General features: G+C 35.5%; 1 protein-coding gene across 1 annotated transcript in view; it reads left to right on the top strand.

Annotated features, from left to right (window-relative positions):
* The first annotated feature begins 1,689 nt into the window (after positions 1 to 1,689).
* The window catches only part of LOC145568740 (cyanidin 3-O-galactoside 2''-O-xylosyltransferase FGGT1-like), a 31,997-nt gene continuing 12,628 nt past the window's right edge, over positions 1,690 to 21,058 (top strand). Inside the window, exon 1 of the mRNA XM_081628158.1 lies at positions 1,690 to 2,589. Coding sequence (XP_081484284.1) covers positions 1,701 to 2,589 — 889 coding nt within the window. The 5' untranslated portion in view covers positions 1,690 to 1,700. The remainder of the gene's footprint in view (positions 2,590 to 21,058) is intronic.

Below are 21,058 nucleotides of genomic sequence, written 5' to 3'. Positions count from 1 at the left end.
GTAACCATTTAAAGTTAGTATTTTGCAAATTGCAACTATTTTAAAAAAATTGCAAATTGCAGCCCAAAACTTCTTATAAATTTAATATTGCTGTCCAATTCAATTTTTCATCTGTTTACGTATCGAAAAATATTTGGTTAAGGTTTTAGGGCCATTTTAACCCTAAAAGATCCGAATTGAGCTAGGAATTAGCAAAAAAAATAACGTAAGTGCCTCATTTTTACAGCAAAAAATAGTTGCCCACATATCGATATTTTTTTACGTAAAATGAGGCACTTACGTTATTTTTTTGCTAATTCTGAGCTCAATTCGGTTCCCTAAGAATTAAATTGACCCTTAAAACATTAACCGAATATTTTTCAACACATAAACCGATGAAAAAGTTGAATCGGACTGCAATTTACATAAAACTAAGGGTCTGTTCTCATACGTTTATTTTCAGTTCAGTTCAGTTCAACTCAGTTTAGTTCAGTTCAGTTTATTTATGTCTAATGATATTGCTAATGATATAAAGCCAAATTTCATTCTTTTAACCTCTTATTACAACAACGATAATAATAATAATAATAATAATAATAATAATAATAATAATAATAATAATAATAATAATAATAAATTAATAATAATAATTAATAATAACATTGTATTAATTGGAATAATAAAGAGAGTGGTATACAGTTGGGGGGGTTGGCTCTGTTTAATTTCGTTCCAGCTTTTTTTTTTTTTAATTGTGATAATTTTTTACAAAGTGTTTTGTGTTCTTTTGTCATAATAATATTTTATTTTTTAATTAAATAGTATATGTTTTTAAAATATTTTGGGGTTTCATGTTTTTAATATATTATCCATAAATATTTTAATTATATAGTATATTTTTCTTAAATATTTTAATATGTATATTTGTATATACACATATGTATAATAATAAATAATCAAAGATCACTAATCCGTAGTTAAAAATCACTAATTAATAAGTTCAGTTCAGTTCATCTAAGTTCAGTCAATGAGAATAGGCCCTAAATTGGGCTGTAATTTGCAATTTTTTTTTTTTAAATGACTGCAATTTCCAAAATACAAAATTTAAATGGCTGCAATTGACAAATTTTTCTAATTATTATGCTAATAGTATAAATAAGTATGTAAATGGTATATCAAAATATTATACCACTGTGAAATGTAATAGTACTAATAAGACATAATGGTACAATATATATGAATAATAATACAAAAAAAGTACCACTTTAATTATAAAAAGTACCATTTAAATGCTTTTCCATTTTTACCCTCCTATATGCAAAAAAATACATATACGAACTACGCCACTAGTGAGACTCCTAAAGAATAAATTTATTCTTTAGCAGCACAAACTGGAATTGTTAGCATCAAAAAAGCAAACGGGAATTGTGCCTTGAACGTGTCTTCCAAGCTAACGTAACTTTGTTAATTTGTTAAATCTCTGCAACAAAGATTAATCAGTATTTTATTTGGACTAACATGGCCTCATTCAACTAACGTGGGCAGCAGCAAAAAATAAAAAACAAAATTATGGACACGTGGCCAATGGGTGAGGCGGTGAGCTCAACAATTTCTCTCACAATATCAAGGAAGCAAAGTCAAATATTACTCCCAAAATCAAATATAGAGCCTAACATATCGCATTAGGGAATTAGTGTTTGTAATAATTTTTTGTTCAGTGAAAAATGGCCAACACTAATGACTTCATTGCTTTGAACATAGCTTTTTATCCATGGTTTGCTGTAGGCCACCTTACTTCATTTCTCCGATTAGCTAACAAGCTAGCTGAAAGGGGTCACAAAGTCTCCTACTACCTCCCAACTAAAACACAATCCAAATTAGCTTCTCAAAACCACTACCCAGACCACTTAACTTTAATACCCATCGATGTTCCACCCGTTGACGGCCTTCCTCCCGGGGCCGAGACAACCAACGATGCGCCCTCAGCTGCGCCCCTTATCATGACTGCCATGGACATGACTCGTGATACTATTGAATCCCATCTAGCCCAACTCAAACCCGACTTTGTTTTTTATGACTTCGCTTATTGGATGCCTGAACTAGGCAGAAAACATGGTTTCAAAACAGTGCACTACATCACTGGATATATAGCAAGATACGCTGGCTTTGCCACCTTCATCAACAAGCATTTTTCCACGAAAGAGACCGCCGATAAAGCAGAAACACTACTGGAACTTCCATCCGAAATCTTTCGGATGCGAGCACATGAATCTAAGATTATGGCGGGTGTAGGGTCAAAGAAATTCGGACTAAAAGGTCTAACACTAGGTGAACAATTCGGTATATCTTTTCGAGAATGTGATGCTATTGGAGCTAAGACATGTAGAGAGATGGAAGAGTTTTACTGTGAGTTTGTTGAGAAGATTCTAGGTAAGCGTGTGCTTCTAGCAGGGCCTGTGGTGCCTAAACCCCCGTCGTCGAAACTCGAGGAGCGTTTCGACGACTGGCTAAAGGGATTTGGTGCTGCTAGTGTTATATATTGTGCACTCGGGAGCGAATGTGCCCTGGAACTAAACCAATTTCAAGAGCTTCTTCTTGGCCTAGAGCTTACAGGTGCGTTGCGTTTACTTTTCTATTTTTATCTACAATACAATGCTGTCAGTGTTAAATTCTAGTGGGAATGTGTATCTTGCATTATTATTGAGCTAGTGATTGTTTGTTTGCTTGTCATATTGAGAGGTACTTCGGCCTCCTTTAAATTCACACGTTTTACTATTAATATGTTTGTGAAACGGTGAATCAATAACTAATGTGAATATATTAAATTGAAAAAATTGATATTTTAAGATTAGTTCATACATATTTAGCAAAATCTCAATTTTAAATAATGTCTCTGTTTTTTTTTAAGTGTTACATTTTGACCAAACACGCATGACGAGATACTACTTTGACCATTAATTTATGTAATTACTAGATAAGCCTCGTGCGATACACGACATAAAAAAATTTCCTTGAATAAATATTTATTTTACATATGTCCCTTGTATGAGATAAATTATAAAAATCTAACCATTAATTGCAATGCTATTTAGATCTAACTAATTTTGAAGAAGAGTATAAATTTAAGTAAATTATGCAATACGAAGTGCTCTTTAACCGAAAGTAATTATATTTTGAAGCCAAATAGTAACTCAAATTCATCATAATATAATAATATAATAGTTATTTTTAAAAATAAAATAAATAAATAAATAAATAAAAACTACTATTGTAATAACTTAAGGTAAAAAATAAAAATAAAAATATGATGTCAGCAATTAATTTAGGCGGGAAAAATTTCAACTACAACTTGACATGTGTACAATTTGAAAAGTAATGATGTCAGCGGTTGTTATTTTAGTTTATTTATAGATATGTTGGTAAAATTATAAAAAAAATAGTTGATATTATGAAAATATATATTATGACAAATCCAACAATATATTAAACAATTATATATATTTTATTTAAATTAGTAAAATAATTAAGTCAAAATCATTATATAAATAGTAAAAAAGTCAATATGTAACACTTATTAAACACGAAGGGAGTATATTTGTTTTTTTTTTCCATATTACCGTCAAAATAGATGAACTTTGAACATTGATTCCACTTAGAATAAATAATTAGAGACGGTATTAGGAATATATTACTCTCTCCGTTTCATAATGTTAGTCTCATATACTATTTTAGACGTTTTAAGAAGATCTATCCATATTGAATATATTTCATTTTTAATTTAGTTTTATTTCCTATTTTATACATATTAAATTCTGATTGGTTAAATTAATTAATTGTTGATTGATGACATAACTCTAAGTAAGGAAATTCCTCCCTTGAATTATGTAATCATGGTTGATGCTTTCCAAAAAAAATTCAAAAAATTTAAATATGACAAACTAATTATGAATCGTTTTTATACTTTAATGTTAGATTTCAAATATTGTTCTTTTCTTAATTTATGTGACTGATTTCATATGGGACTATCATATAGAAACAGAGGGAGTAGTTGATTAGTTGCTGAATAGTTGGTCGTAGACGCATCCAAACTCCAAAGTAAGAAGGTTGACGGAAAAAAACAAGTTGATACTTGATTGAAGAGGAATATTCTATTTGGAATTGATACGGTGAAAAAACTGTTAAAAGGACCACCAAATTAAATAAATCATGTGGACCGAAAAAACAACGACATTAAAAATACTTCGTAATACGCTAGCGTGATTAAAGAGACAAAGGGCCTGTGAATCTGTCATAGAGAGGAATATTCTATTTGGAATTGATGTGATGAAATAACTTTTTGATGTTATTGATTTATTAATAAATGGGATAATGGGGTTCCAGGAAGGTGTCTTAGACGCGGTTTACAGTTTCATATTCCTTATTTAATCTTTGTGGCTTATTGACTTGAGATTTGAGAAGGGTATCACATAGATGAACTCATGAACTTATACTATAATCGGATATTCAGATTGGTATTAAATAAAATAATACTCTCTCTATTTTATAATGTTATGCCCTATTTACTTTGGCTTAATTTCAATTCAGTTCAATTCATTTCATTTCAATTGAGTTCAGTTCCTAATTTCCTTCTCACATAAAATATTCATTTCAACTCTATTCAATTCAGTTAGTTCAATTCACCTCCAATCAATTCAGTTCAGCTCAGTTTAATAAATGTGAACAGATCCTTAGTCTCATATACTATTTTAGGCGTTTCAAAAAAATCTACCCATATTGAATATATTCCATTTTTTTAATTGGCGAAATTGGCCGCAACACCCTGGAATATGGCTTAGGTACACTGAGCACCCTGAACTTTGCGTAATAGCCAACACCACCAATTATGGTGGTAGGTGCAAGTCCTAGGGGTGAGCAAACCAGGTAACCGGTCAAATTTTTAGGAACCAGACCCGGAATTGGTTGGTACCGGGTCCTAAAATTCGGAATTGGAATTGGAACCACTTCAACTGGGTCCTAAACTTTAGGAATTGGAATTGAAACCGCCGGGTACCGGGTCCGGTTCCGGGTACCCACTTATGTACATAATTATTAAATTTAATACAAATTTAATACTGATTTTGATTCATTTTCATTTATAGCATTTAATACTTATATTTTATATGCATGATTGCATGAAGCTATTTTATTTAGGTTAGATATTAATAATATATTTTTTTACTTTACAAACTAGATATATTTAACATATTTTTTTTTAAGAAAAAAGTATATTTAGTTTATTATATATTGGATAACCGGGTATCCAACCGGTTCCGGGTCCAAAAAATTGGGAATTGAAATTGGAACCGGTTTCAACCGATTTCTTAAATTTATTACCTGGAATTGGAACCACCGGGTCCAATTCCAGATCCGAACCCGCCAGTTCCAGTTCCACTTCCGCGTACCCAAAATTTTTGCTCACCCCTAGGTGCAACACATGCCATAAATGAAAATTTTCGACAAATTATTTGACCGGGAAGAGGTGAATCTTCACTCTCTGGAAGAGTTATGTAGTCTTCCATCCACTTAACACGCATGGATTCATCTCCTCCGATGAAATAAGCGGCCGGAAATTTTCATTTAAGGCACGGGTCGCACCTAACATTATTTTTAGTGGTGTTTTGGCTACTACTCATAGTTCAGGGTGCTTAGTGCACCTAAGCCATACTTTAGGGTGTTGCGGCCAATTTTGCCTTTTTAGTTTAGTTTTTATTTCCTATTTTATACATATTAAATTCTGATTGGTTAAATTAATTAATTGATGGTTGATAACATAGCTCTAAGTAAGGAAATTCCCCCCTTGCATTATGCAATTATGGTTGATTCTATCTAAAAAAAAGTTTTAAAAATTTAAATAAGGAAAACTAATTATGAACTGTTTTTATACTGTAATGTTAAATTCCAAATATTCTTCTTTTCTTATTTTATGTGATTGATTCCATATGAGGCTATCATATAAAAACGGAGGGAGTATAAAAAATAAAATACATGTTATTCAAACTCATCATTTTAATTTGATTATTCTTGACAGATCTTCGGCTCTCGGATATGGGTAGACCATTTTAGTCACTTCATTTTAGTTCTAAATCATGTAACCCTTTCGTATTTTAAAACTTTGACTGACAAATTGTTTAGGTAAATTAATTGACTGTAATATAAAAAAAATGTAAGTATGGTAGTTGAATATTAAAATACTAACTTTAATCTTGTGCTACACATGTTTTTTACATACAAAAAAAAAAAAAAAAAAAAAAAAAAAAAAAAAAAAAAAAAAAAAAAACTTTTTGGTAATGGAAAAATATTAATTCAATTATACATAATTTTAACTCGTCAAAAGAAACATATTTTTAAAAAGAAAAATTACTTCAATTTAAATTAATTTGTACAAATACCAAAGACAGTAATTTATTAATGTATTAGACTTTATTTTTAAAAATTAAAAAGAAATTTAGGGGTTATGAGGTTAATATTTTTTTATACACTCTTTGACTGATACAACGTTTGATGCAAATAAATTATTATTATTATTATTATTATGTTTTTTACTATGTGATAATTATAATTATAATCAATTATTTTAAAATTAATAGTTACTTAATACTTCCTCCGTCCCTAAAATAAAAGTCTCTTTCTCTTTCTTATGTGAGTAATAAATGCTAGAAAGAGGCTTTGTATTAAAGGACGGAGGGAGTAATATATATGAAATTTGTTCATATAATAACAAGTGCTATTTTCTTATGTCATTTCAAACATTTATACTGCTATCATATCATTAATAAATAAAGCCGGTCTCATAGTCAGTCCACGGGACATCGACACTTGGCATTTCAATTTTTCGCCAAGAGTCGCGCCACGTAGGCATTAAATAGGTATTATTTCGACATATGTGATGTTAAGTAAGCGATTTTTTGGATAGATATTTTAAGATAAAAATGTTGTATAGAGTTTTATTAATACTATACTTCTAATATTTTATATATACAAAATTAATTATAACTTTTAATAAATATCCTATAACTCAGTTTTATTTCCATCATAAAATCCGTTTTAAAAAGTTCTTTAAAATAAGATCAATTATAATATACTTAATTTAGTTAAAAAAAATTGAGAATTAGTAAAAAAAACAATTTTGGTTTGGTAAAAATACTTTCATTTTAGAAAAAATAATAAGTTTAATAACTATAATTTCAAGTCAATAATAACATAGACATTTATTTACAAACAAAATTACAAAGAGTACACTATTCTATAAATAAGCGATTGGATATCGCATGTCTAAATATCCTGCATTATCAAAAGAGATTATATGATCGTATTAATGAGCATTCAAGCCAAAAGTTAATCCTAAAATTTTATTAAAAATCTAGACATGTCGGGGCACAAAACTAGTGTATAATAAAGAAGGGAAAAAATCGTTTAAAAAAGGGAAGAAAAACTGTATTACGAACAGATTAATTTGTTTTTTTTTATTAACTAGTTAAGATATTGTATTGTAATATAGGGCTGAGAAAAAACTATCCGAAAATCCGATGATCCGATCCGCATCCCGATCCGAAAAATATGGATATCCGATCCGAAAAAATCAGATATCGTGAATATCCGATATCCGAAATCCGAAAAATCACTTATTGTTACGCACTATGTTTTGGTGAAGAAATACTTCCTTTAAAGGCCCAAGGCCTAAACCAACTAACCCTAATTCCCTCAAAAACTCCCCCTAGTTGCTACCGCCTCTTTTCTCACCATCTCTCTAACTCTCTCTCCTCTCCTCTCTTCATCTCTCTCTCTCTCTCTCTCTCTAACTTTCTCTCTCCGTTCAACTTCTAAAATATAAATCTCAATATCTCAGATCTCATCAATAGCAAGTTCTTACTACCTTCAAAATTTCGTTCCTTCGGTCAAGCACCTTCGCCGTTTCACTCATTCGTTCAGGCGGCTTCACTCGTTTGATCAGGCGGCTTTGCGGTTTCGTTCGTTCTCACCGTTCATTCAGGCGACTTTGTGGTTTTGTTCTCACCGTTTGTTCTTCTGCTTTGAGAATTGTGTGAACGGAGAGTGGGCATCTACGTTTTTTACAGATTATTTATGTAAATGAATTTCATTTTTCATGATTTCTTTGTATATGACTCATATGTTTTCCTGGGTACTTTGATTTCAATTCTGATTTGGTTTTTTTTCATTTGGGTTTTTATTATTTAGATTCTGGAATTTGTGGGATATTCAAAAAATATGAAGAATTATAGTTGGTAATTACAAGTTTTTTTTTTTTAGGTCATGAATGTTAAGATACTGGACAAAGATGAGATGACTCTCAAAAGTTCAATAAATTATCAATTTGTCTTTAAAAACCAATAAATAATTAATTTTTTAACAATATTATCAAATTGATCGGATATTGGATATCCGAACTATCCGATCTGGAATTTTCGAATATCCGATGAAATTTTTCGGATCGGATACGGATATCAAACATTTGAATTTTGAGATACGGATATCCAATTTGAAATTGGATTTCGGATCGGATATCCGATCCGTGCTCACCCCTATTGTACTATCATTATTTTTAGTTAGAAACTTACATGATGTTATTAATAAAAATTCTAAGAGTAGTATATATATATATATATATATATATATATATATATATATATATATATATATATATATATATATATATATATATATATATATATATATATATATTTATAAATGTTAGGAAAAAAAAAAGAATAATGATAATATTATAATCATCATGGATAAAATATTTTTCTTTTTTTGTTTAATAAGGATAAAATATTGTTCTAATATAGTGCGTCATATATATTAGTATTTTTTTTAAAAGAAAATTACCTATTATAGTATTTAAATATGTAAAATATTCTGATAGTGTCTAAGATATGATTGTCAAAATTGAAAGAAAATACTATAGATTATAAGCAAGCCCTAGTTTATAACCTAAATAAACAAATTAAGTTTATCAAGTGACATTTTCGTAAATAAGTTGCATTGAAAATTGTGTTTTTTGATTAAAAAATATATATTTTTACTGTTTGTGGGCCACTATGACAAGTCAGACACACTTTCAAAGTTAACACCGTTAACTATCCGTTTGCTACTATTCATCATCTTCTTCCACCCACCTTCTTCTTCTACATGTTCATCTTCTTCCTCTTGTTCATATTTTCTTCCCACCTACCTTAATTTTCTCCCTTCAATCTCCGCCCACTTTCACCTTCTCTTTCAAGTTTGTTCGACTCTATTTCCACATTTTTTCTTCCCACCCACCTTAGTCTTCTCTCTCCAATCTTTGCCCACTTTCACCTTCTCTTTCAAGTCTGATCGACTCCATTTTCGCAAGCTTTGCTGGGGAAATTAAACGAAAATCCTAATAAAAAAAGGAGAAATTAATGGCATGGTTAACCCGCTAGCCGCGTTTTCCTCCCTTCATTAAATTTAACTTTGCACCACCATTTGTGGCGGCTTTGCCGTCGGAATTAAACGAAAACCTAAATAACAAAGTGAAAATAACTAGCATGGTTAACCCTAAAGGGTAGATAAGCTTTTCTCCCTCCATAAATTTTGCCTTGTTCGACATCATATAGTGAAAATGAGTAATTTCCACCATTGAAATTGAAGGTTGAAGGAGGAGAGAAAAAATAGCAAAAGGTTGGAGGAGAGAAAAAATCAAAAAATACCAAAAGGTTGAAATAGGAGAGAGAAAACAACAGCTAACCAAAGTTAGATGTAATTTACATGGGAGGTGCACAAGCTGAGAAAGTGCCCCGATCTTGGGGTACTCTTGTGATACTCGAGTTGATGCAATTGGATTTAGTGGTGGAATTTGGGTGTAATGTACTGGAAACCTGAATTGGTCACTGTGAATCTGATCATGAAACATAAGCAACATATTACCATGAATATTACATGAGTTGGGGCTGTCTCTTGGTACTTTACTGCTGTATTGTTTATGCTGTACTATTTAAGCAAGCCCTAACCCTTCACAAAGAAAAGAACTATGGGAGGAGCTCAAGACTTTTGCTGCTACTCATAATAAACCAGGGCTTATAGTAAGGGATTTTTATGACACCCGCTTTTCTTCCAAAAGAAACAGTTCGTGTGCAGAGACTACTCGAAGATCAGCCTTGTTTAATTCTTGGATAGATGATATGGATCTCATTGAGGTGGAGTTTTCAGATGCAACCCTTACTTAATTGGGCACGAGGGTTAACTCTTGAAACCTGCCGAAATGCTAGACTATAGAGGGCTTTGTGCCTTGCACTTTGACAGAGCATCTATAAAGCATCTTACAGCATTCCATTCTTACCATTTTCCAATTTTAGTATCCCCTAATGGTTTTGCTCCTCTACAATCTTTGCATCGTCCATTCAGGTTTCAAGCAACTTGGTTGTCTCATGAAAAATTTAAAGAATTCGTGCACATCAATTGGGATTCCAGTAGCTCTCTTATGCCCGCACTTACGAAACTTTTTGGGTGAGCTACAAATATGAAATAGGAACTTATGTGGCAATATTTTTAAATAAAAGATGACTCTTCTTGCGAGAATAGGTGGCATCCAATTCAAAAATCTCTAGTGTTGAAGGTAGATAGGGGATTGATTAATTAGAGTCACGGCTTCGGAAAGAACTTAATGAGATTCTTGAAAGGGAGGAGACCTTACGGTATCAAAAATCTCGTATTGATTGGCTTAGAAATGGTGATAGAAATACCACTTGTTGGGTTTCGATGAGTCCGACTCACCGCGGAAGAAAACCCGAGCCAAGACCACACTCACAATAATTATAACCATAAAGCATAATTAACTTAATCAACAAGATTAAGAAAGGGATTAATACCTTTAGCGCGTGCTTCGCTCACTAAAAGAGCTCTTACTTCGAAAGCTCTAAGCCCCGCTCACACGAGGACCTTCAACGAAGTCCACCCGCAACCCGAGCACCGAAAATGGTCCAATGCTTAGGAGTTAGCTAATCCTGACCTAAACCCGAGTAATTATATGTGTTCAAAGGTTTTCTCAATGGAGATGCCTTTTTCAACACCCTTACTCAAGCCATTTTCCCAATACCCCAACTTGGGTTTTATAGGAAAAAACAAGAGTGACATTTTCTCTTCCATCAATGTGGGAGAATTGATTTTTCCATTTTATTTTTAAATTAAAATAAAATTAATTATCAAGCTACTAATAAATCAACAAGTGGCATATTCATGAGAGAGGTTAGGTGAGGACCACTTTGAAAAAGGGGGACCAAACTTGCTCCCCAATCCTCTCCCATAGCCGGCCAACTCAACACTTAAGCCCCAATCTATGCGCACCACGTGGCACCCACACTTGGGGACCAAGGCACCCCAAGTGTGGGCTGCTTGCAGCTGCCGCACACTCGGCCTAGTAGGCCCAAGCACATATGTGCTGGCTGCTTGGCTGTGGCCTGCTGCTAGCAACACACGTACATATGTGCGGCCTGCTAGCCGGACCTGCTGCTAGCAAGCCACACACATTTGTGTGGGCTGCTGGCTGGACCTGCTGCTAGCACGTCACGCACATTTGTGCGGGCTGCTAGCCAAGGCCTGCTAGCATGCCATGCACATATGTGCGGGTTGCTGGCCAGCCTAGCTGGCCAAGGTGCGTTAGCATGCACCAGCTAGCCTAGGCTCGGCTTGGTGCGCTTTCTAGCCACCTTGCTAGGCCATATGCCCCTAGCACTCGGTTTGCTAAGGGCATTCCAATGTTAGGGGTATTTTAGTAATTTTGTTGATTAATTAGTAATTTTCTCATCTCGTCTTTTATTATTTTCGACTCGACTTCCGACACTCGTTTTCAACGCTCCAAGCTCGAATTTCCAACGTCTAAATATTAATTACTTGGGCGACTCATTAATTCCTTCCAAATTAATTCGTCGCATCGATTCGTTAGTTGCTTGGGTGTGACCCGAAGGGTTCAGTCAAGATTAAGCTATAATATTAATTATTCATTAATATTACTGATCGGAAGCGGCCTCCACCCAGGCATTCCAATCACTTGACCTTATTGAATAATTAGCTTTCTAATAATTCCGAACCCTCTATCGGAATAGTACACTTGTTCGAAGGACACCATTCCTTTCAATCTCCCACTAGTCCTTCCGGACAAGTGCGCATTTAGTGTATAGCCTTTTTCCTATGTCGCTTAATGTCTCTTCATGAACTGTAAAGTAAGATTTATTCGTCATCCTTATTATGTCTAGAAGTGTTTCTTAATCTTGAGTCCAACTGTCAATAAACAGATGATTTCTAAAATCCACCCGAGCACGACCATACATTTTACTGTCTCGCTCTTCGAGAGGCCTTGTAAACAACAAAGACATCTTCCCTATTTTAGCAGGGGGACATTCCCAGTCTTGTAATGTAGCTTCTCTTACTGGGAGGACCTAGTCGCCCGAGTGTTGCCGTTATAATCCCCTTTTACGGCAGACGTTTGACAACATCAAAGCGGACTAGTACTCAAACAAGAGAACTCACAATACTCATGGTCGAGGAAATAGGTTCCGATGGCCATAATGAGAAGTATACTTATGACGATTTTTAATCTCTTAAAGTATTCTCATAGGTCGATCCAATATGGTTCTAAACCAATACCTGTGCAAATGATTTATGATAATCATGTCCTTCTAGAACAAGAAACGGTGCTATAAATCAAACTACACACTAATCTCAAGTGGTCATTAATCGTCCATAGTTTAAATGACCTTGATCAGGGATAATTCTCGATTATAATATTCAATATTCACTTAATAGGTGTTTCCTTACCAAGACTGGTCTTGATACCCTATATTGAATATTCTTATAATCGAATGGACTCATTATTTAATCCTAAACCACAATTAAATAGCAAACGGAGTGATAAAATTGCATGAAATTTAAATTACTCAAAAAACTTGAATGGTTTTTCTTAGTGTCTTACATTAAAATGTTCAATAATTAACTAAAACACTAAACAGGGAAATCAAAGCCAGTCTCCAACGTGCCTGATTCCCATTGCCTTAACGTGCTTGTTGTGCTTCACTTGAGGCAAAGGTTTAGTAAGTGGACCGGCTACATTGTCATCCGTTCCAACTTTGCAAATTCTGATTTCACCTTCTAATTTCCATTCTCGAATCATGTGAAACTGCCGCTTGACATGTTTGACCTTTTGATGTTCCCTTGGCTCTCTAGAGCAATAGCTCAATTGTTGTCACAATAGAGGGCTATTGGACCCTTGATGGATGGTACAACATCAAGTTCACCAACGAACTTAGGAATCCAAACAGCCTCCTTACCCGCTTCAACAGCTGCCAAGCATTTGGCTTCAGTTGTGCTCTACTTGGCACTCTTCTAACTAAACGCTTCTCCATTAAGACAGAACACATATCCAGATTGCGATTTGAAATCGTCTCTGTCTGTCTGGAATCTTGCGTCGGTATAACCTTCAACAACTAATTCCTCTGAACCACCATACACTAGGAATTTATCCTTGTTCCTTTTCAGGTACTTTAGGATATTCTTGGCCGCAGTCCAATGGGCCTCTCCTAGGTCTGATTAGTAACGGCTCGTAGCACTCAAGACATATGATACATCAGGCCTAGTACATATCATGGCATACATGATCGATCCAATAAGCGAAGCAAATGGAATCTGATTCATCCTTTCCCGCTCATCAGGTGTCAGTGGACACTGCTTCTTGCTTAAGGTTATGCCATGTGACATGGGTAGGTGACCTCTCTTGGCCTCCTCCATGCCAAATCAAGCCAGTACCTTATCAATATAAGTACTTTGGCTCAATCCAATCATCCTTTTCGATCGATCCCTATAGATCTTGATGCCTAATATGTACTGAGCCTCTCCCAAGTCTTTCATTGAAAAACACTTTCCGAGCCAAGACTTTACAAACTCTAACAACGTAATGCTGTTTTCAATGAGCAATATGTCATCGACATATAAGACTAGGAAGGCGATGTCACTCTCATTGATCTTCTTGTAAACACAAGATTCATCTGGATTCTTGATAAAACCAAACTTACTGATGGCTTCATCGAATCGTAGATTCCAACTCCTGCTAGCTTGCTTCAGCCCATAAATGGACTTTTTAAGCTTACAAACCTTCCTAACATTATTTTGGTCGACAAAACCTCCAGGCTGTGTCATATACACAGTTTCTTCCAAAATACAATTGAGGAAGGCGGTTTTGACGTCCATCTTCCATATTTCATAATTATAATATGCAGCAATCGCTAGGAGGATCCTAACGGATTTAAGCATTGCGACTGGAGAAAAGGTTTCATCATAATCAATACCATGAACTTGTCTGTAACCTTTTGCTACCAATGTAGCTTTGTAAATGAATACATTTCCATATTTATCGATTTTCAACTTGAAAATCCACTTACATCTGATAGGTGTGTAACCTTCAGGTAAGTCAACCAAGTCCTAGACTTGATTTTCAAACATGGAATCCATTTAAGATCTCATGGCCTCTTGCCATTTAGCAGAGTCGGTGCTTGTCATCGTTTGCTTGTAGGTTGCCGGTTCATCTCCATCCATAATCAGGATGTCCTGATTCTCGATTAATACTATACCAAGATATCTATCAGGTTGAGATCTCAGCTTCTGATACCTACGTAGGGTAACGGACTGAGCATTTGCATTGTCGGTTTGACTTTGCACATTTTGACCAGCGTCAACAGATGCTGTTTGAGCACTTTGACTGTCAATCTGATTTTGTTGCTCGTCCTCTCGAACTTCATCGAGTTCGATTTTCCTCCCACTTGTCATTTTGGAAAGGTGCTCCTTCTCCAAAAAGACACCATCACGAGGAACAAACACTTTGTTATCAGATTTATTGTAGAAGTAATACCCTTTGGTTTGTTTTGGATAGCCCACAAAGTAAACCTTGTTAGATTTGGGATGAAGTTTGTCAGAAATCAATTTCTTGACATATGCTTCGTATCCCCATATCTTTAGAAAAGACAACCTAGGAGGCTCCTTCGTCCATAACTTGTATAAAGTCTTTTCTACAGCTTTTGATGGAGCACGGTTCAGTGTTAGTGCCGCTGTTAGAAGTGCGTGTCCCCAGAAAGAGATAGGAAGATCACTAAGACCCATTGTAGATCGTACCATGTCTAACAAGGTTCGATTTTTCCTTTCGGATACTCCGTTCCATTTTGGAGTTCTTGGAGGTGTCAATTCTGAAAGTATACCCTTTTCCTTCAGATGGTCATCGAATTCTTGGCTCAAGTATTCACCACCTCGATCCGATCGAAGGGCTTTGATTTTCTTGCCAAGCTGATTTTCAAATTCACTCTGAAATTCTTTAAACTTTTCAAACAATTCAGATTTGTGCGACATGAGGTAGACATAGCCATATCTACTATAGTCGTCTGTGAAGGTGATAAAATATCGATGTCCGTTCCTTGTGGCGGAGCTCATTGGTCCACATACATCAGTGTGTATTAGACCCAATAAGTCTCCTGCCCTTTCTCCCAGCTTGGAGAATGGCTGCTTAATCAGCTTGCCTAATAAACATCCTTCGCAATTCTCAAACGATTCTAAATCGAAAGAGTCAAGAACTCCTTCTTGTAGAAGTTCTTGATGCGTTTGATGTTAATGTGGCCAAGACGACAATGCCACAAGTACGATTGACTCTTAGCTTTGGTATCATTATAAACATGTTTGTTTAAACACACATATGATCAAGACATAAAACATAAGCCTTGTGATTAAAGTCAAAATGACGTCCAACGCCAAAGATCAAAGTATGGTTGATAAAACTAAACAAGTTTTAAATCTAGACAAAAAACTTGAGATTACAAGCTTTCTTTGGACAAATTATCTTCATCTTCCACTTGTGTACTCATATCCACTTGAAAAGCACCACTCACTTTGTTCCTGAAATAGGAGCACATAGTGAGTCAATTTTCTGGTATCTAATACCTTATAAATTGCTTATAAACAAGTGTAAAGATGATACCTGAGATTGAGGCTCTTTTTCCTCTTGCCTCATCTTCCAGATACTCGCTACATTCTCTCTTGTAGTGACCTTGCTTACTACAATAGAAGCAGCGTATCTTAGCTTTGTTCTTGAACTCCTTCCTCTTAGGCCTCAGAGCAAACTTGGCCCCCTTGCAAGAATAGGTTTTCTAAAGCTCGTGGATAACTTCCTCTAAGGACAGTTTGTTCCGTTTGGCGGTAAGTCGCATCTTTAATGCCACATAACCCGAGTGGAGTGAGCTTAGAAGCATGTGAGCCGCTTGCTCATCCTCTACCGGCTTGCCAATTAGCTCTAAGTGGGTGAATAACCTAGTCATCTTAAGTACATGGGTTTAAAGTGGCATCCCGAGTCTAAGCCTTGCATTATAGACCCTAGTCCATACTTCTTGCCTCTCTTTGGTGAGACACCCATCTTGCGGTGGCTTGATTCTCATGTTAGAGAGTGACCTAGTCACCTCCTCCACAAGACCATCATAGTTGCCTCTAACGCTCTTCATGACCCTCAAATTGACTATATCCTCTAGAGCTTTGAGGAGCATATCCGGAAAATAGTTGGAGAATATCCCCTTCCATTGTTCCAAAATGGAGTTTGCCATGAGTCGCGAGACTCTCTTGCAATCATAACTCCACTCCTCATGAGCCTTATCGCTCATAACCCCTTTTGAGTTGAAACTCGGGATGGGTGTATCCAGAATATGCTCTAGGTAGCAATTTCGGAGAGTCTTTCGGAGTTCTTCTTACCATTCCTTAAAGTTCACCAAATTCAAGCAAAATGGTAACTTTTCGGGAAGTTCCGGGCACATTAGATTGTTGTTGATAGTTGAAGACATGATTCTACAATTAAAAGAATTTGAAATGAAAAACCATTTATAATACTTAAATAAGATTGAAATCATGCATTTTATTCAAACTTATTTAAACGTCTTATTCACACATTAAAATTGTCCCCCGTTTTGGTGAGAATAAGTCGATTCCAAGATCCAAAAAAACAAAGAGTAGTTAAGCATGCTTTAGCTTGTCTTAACACTCAATCTCCTAAGGTAAGCAATGCTTTGCTAATGGCTCCAAGCCATTCTTGGTTGGATAAATCGTCGCATCTAATGCTCTCTCAACAACTTATCCACTTTTCCACGACATGTTAGGACTCCATCACTCATATCGTTGAGTATAACCAAAACCAACTTGCATACCCGGTATGCCTTACGTATCCTAGGGAGTAATAGTGATGCCTCGCTTTGGCGTAGCCCATCACTAATCTCAAAAGGTCGATAAGTGTTGTTTTGGAATGGTAATTTTCACTCAATATTTTAGGGACCTAGGATTTCTATGTTGGTTGATTTAAGTGAACTTAATTAATCATCACAACATTCGAAATCCTAAACATGCATCTAACACATAATTCATATATAAATATTCATAAATATATATCGAAAATATAAATAAAGATGCATTTGGCAACTAGCATGACCCCTTGAGTCTTCAAGTCTTCAAGGGACGGCTTTTGCAACTTCATGGCTTCTTCTTTCAAGAACCTCCGTCTTCAAGACATGACCATAATTATGCAAATACTAGTATCTACGATTAGAACTAATCTAAATATTAAGGTACAAAAATACTCAACGGTTCGCATACCGTATTTAGATTTACAAAAATACATCACGAATCGCAGTCCGTATTTTCTATCCTAATCGAGCCCCACTAGTTGCCATTTTATAAAACCTGTGAGAGAATATACATTCCATTCATCCATTCACTATTTGTGAATGGCCCATGCATTTTACAACGATAAAACAAGTAACAATGCATAGAACACGCGTAAACTAGTAACTAATTTTGGTCGTTAATCCAATTAACATGCCTAATTAAAACTAGTCAAAGTTGTTTAATTGATTATGTAATTTAGCGCAATTAATAATTGAAGCTCCCACTAAATTCCGTCTTAATTAAGACAATAAACCCAAATATTTGCCAAAATTAAATTTTGCAAATGCCGCTAAAAAACCCGAGGCCTAGCCTCCAAAATTTAATTAAAACAAATTAAAACAAATTAAATTAATAAAATTATTAAAACAGCAAATAAGCAAACATGTAGCCAATCGCACTCAAGTGGCTCACGCACTAGGCGCGTGCCATACGCAAGCCAAGGTCGTCTAGCAACCCCGGACTATACGGCTTGGTGCATGTGCCTCCACCACCCCACGTAGCACTAGCTAGGCCGAGCCTAGTAGCGTTTGTTACGGGTTACCTAGTGCTAGGCACATACACTAAGGCTGTTTGCCCCTTCGCACCAAGCATTGCACACAATTGCTCGCACTCCCCGCAACACAACAACACGCACACGCTGCGCTACGGCAGCAGCATGCACGCACACAGCACAGCCACAGCGCGCTGCTGCCTGGCTGGTCCTGCTGTTCTACTATTGCGGCTGGGCGCATTAGCCACGCTGCTAGTGTGTGGCGCGCACCAAGCATCACCAACCTTGGCAGCCACATGCGGGCTGCACAGCAGCCCAACTAGCCTAAGGGGTGTTGCCTTGGTTTGCGTGCCATACCCTCGGGATTTAAAATCCGAGTTTTTGCTTGACTAAATAATTAATTCTAAATTAATTTTAGAACTAATTTAATGAGAAAAATGGAAAATTAATACAAGTCTAACTTAAATAAAATTCATCAAAGTGCACTTAACCAAAATTATTTCCAAGAACCATTCTTTAATAAAATTGGTTTAACTTGGTGCAATTAAAATAAATAAGGGCAATCACTCACTATTAATTTAATTAATTTAAATTAATCATAAGATTTTGACAAAATAAAAGGGTGTTGGAAATATGAACACAAAAGTTCAATTAGAAGATTTCAACTTTTACACTTGTGAATCCTTGAAAAATTATATCTTCCAACATGAAGATAAATCAAATTTCTATCACAAGATTCAAATTTTATGATTCCAATCAATTTAATACATGATTAAATTAAAAGTTCAACCAAAAATCATGGAATTTAGTAACTCAAAGTTTCAATCACTTGAAATAATTAAAGATTGAATCTTTAGTACTTAGAAGCATCAAAGAACAAATTTTTCACACTTAATGCAATGGATTTGCAATTATGTGAAAATAAAAAATAAAAAAAATAAAAAAAAAACTTTCAAGCACCAATTACTACCAAGTAACCATGCTTAAAGAGGTTTAAAATTGCATATAAATTAAGGAAAGAACCAAATACATAACCACCAGAAATATGCCATTAAGAATCAAGGTTAGAAAGACTTAAAATTTTACGTCAAAACAAAAAAACCCTCGAAAAAGGCATTTCTGGTCTTTTTTGGCTAAAAACACAATCGTAAATGGGTAAAACCATTTCCAAAACACCTTTTTCATCCAAAATTCACTATTTTTGGGTGAAAATCTGGGTTCTGGGCTGAAGAAAGCTATAATACGAGTTTAAAATTAATAAAATCGAGCTACTAATCTAATTAGCAACTTAAAACCAGAAAAATTAAGCCATAAAAACACCTTGAAAAATATGATTATAAAAATAAATGAGCAAGGCTCCGATACCGCTGTTGGGTTTTGATGAGTCCGACTCACCGCGAAAGAAAACCCGAACCAAGACCACACGCACAATAATTATAACCATAAAGCATAATTATCTTAAACAACAAGATTAAGAAAGGGATTAGTACCTTTGGCGCGTGCTTCGCTCACTAAAAGAGCTCTTACTTCAAAAGCTCTAAGCCCCGCTCACACGAGGACCTCCAACGAAGTCCACCCGCAACCCGAGCACCGAAAATGGTCCAATGCTTAGGAGTTGGCTAATCCCAACCTAAACCCGAGTAATTATATGTGTTCAAAGGTTTTCTCAATGGAGATGCCTTTTTCAACACCCTTACTCAAGCCATTTTCCCAATACCCCAACTTGGGTATTTATAGGGAAAAACAAAAGTGAGATTTTCTCTTCCATTAATGTGGGAGAATTGATTTTTCCATTTTATTTTTAAATCAAAGTATAATTAAATAACAAGCTACTAATAAATCAACAAGTGGCATATTCATGAGAAAGGTTAGGTGAGGACCACTTGGTAAAAGGGGGACCAAACTTGCTCCCTAATCCTCTCCCATAGCCGGCCAACTCAACACTCAAGCCCCAATCTATGCGCGCCACGTGGCACCCACACTTGGGCACCAAGGCACCCCAAGTGTGGGCTTCTTGCTGCTGCAGCACACTCGGCCTAGCAAGCCACGCACATATGTGCGGGCTGCTGGCCGGACCTGCTGCTAGCAAGCCATGCACATTTGTGTGGGCTGCTGGCCGAGGCTGCTAGTACGCCACGCACATTTGTGCGGGCTGCTGCCAAGGCCTGCTAGCATGCCACGCACATATATGCGAGCTGCTGGCCAGCCTAGCTAGCCAAGGTGCGCTAGCACGCACCAGCCAACCTAGGCTCGGCTTGGTGCGCTTGCTAGCCACCTTGCTAGGCCATATGCCCCTAGCACTCGGTTTGCTAGAGGCATTTTGATGCTAGGGGTATTTTGGTAATTTTGTTGGTTAATTAGTAATTTTCTCGTCTCGTCTTTTATTATTTTCGACTCATTTTCCGACGCTCGGTTTCGACGCTCCAAGCTCGAATTTTCGACGTCTTAATATTCATTACTCGGGCGACTCATTAATTCCTTCCGAATTAATTCGTCGCATCGGTTCGTTAGTTGCTTGGGTGTGACCCGAAGGGTTCAGTCAAGATTAAGTTGTAATATTAATTATTCATTAATATTACTGATGAGAAGCGGCCTCTACCCAGGCATTCCAATCACTTGACATTACTGAATAATTAGATTTCTAATAATTCCGAACCCTCTATCGGAATAGTACACTTGTTCGAAGGACGCCATTCCTTTCACCACTTTCTTTCACTTGAGCACGATTGCTAGGAGATGGAAGAATAAAATCCTAGCAATTAAAAATGCGAATGGCAATTGGATTCAAGACAAATGCGAAATTCAAGATCATATTGTGAATTATTTCACAACCTTATT

Source organism: Chenopodium album, chromosome 11, assembly GCF_948465745.1.
Source record: "Chenopodium album chromosome 11, dcCheAlbu1.1, whole genome shotgun sequence".
NCBI classification, from domain to species: Eukaryota; Viridiplantae; Streptophyta; class Magnoliopsida; order Caryophyllales; family Amaranthaceae; genus Chenopodium; species Chenopodium album.
Note: the sequence above shows the minus strand (reverse complement) of the source record. Positions and strands in the feature narration are given on the sequence as shown.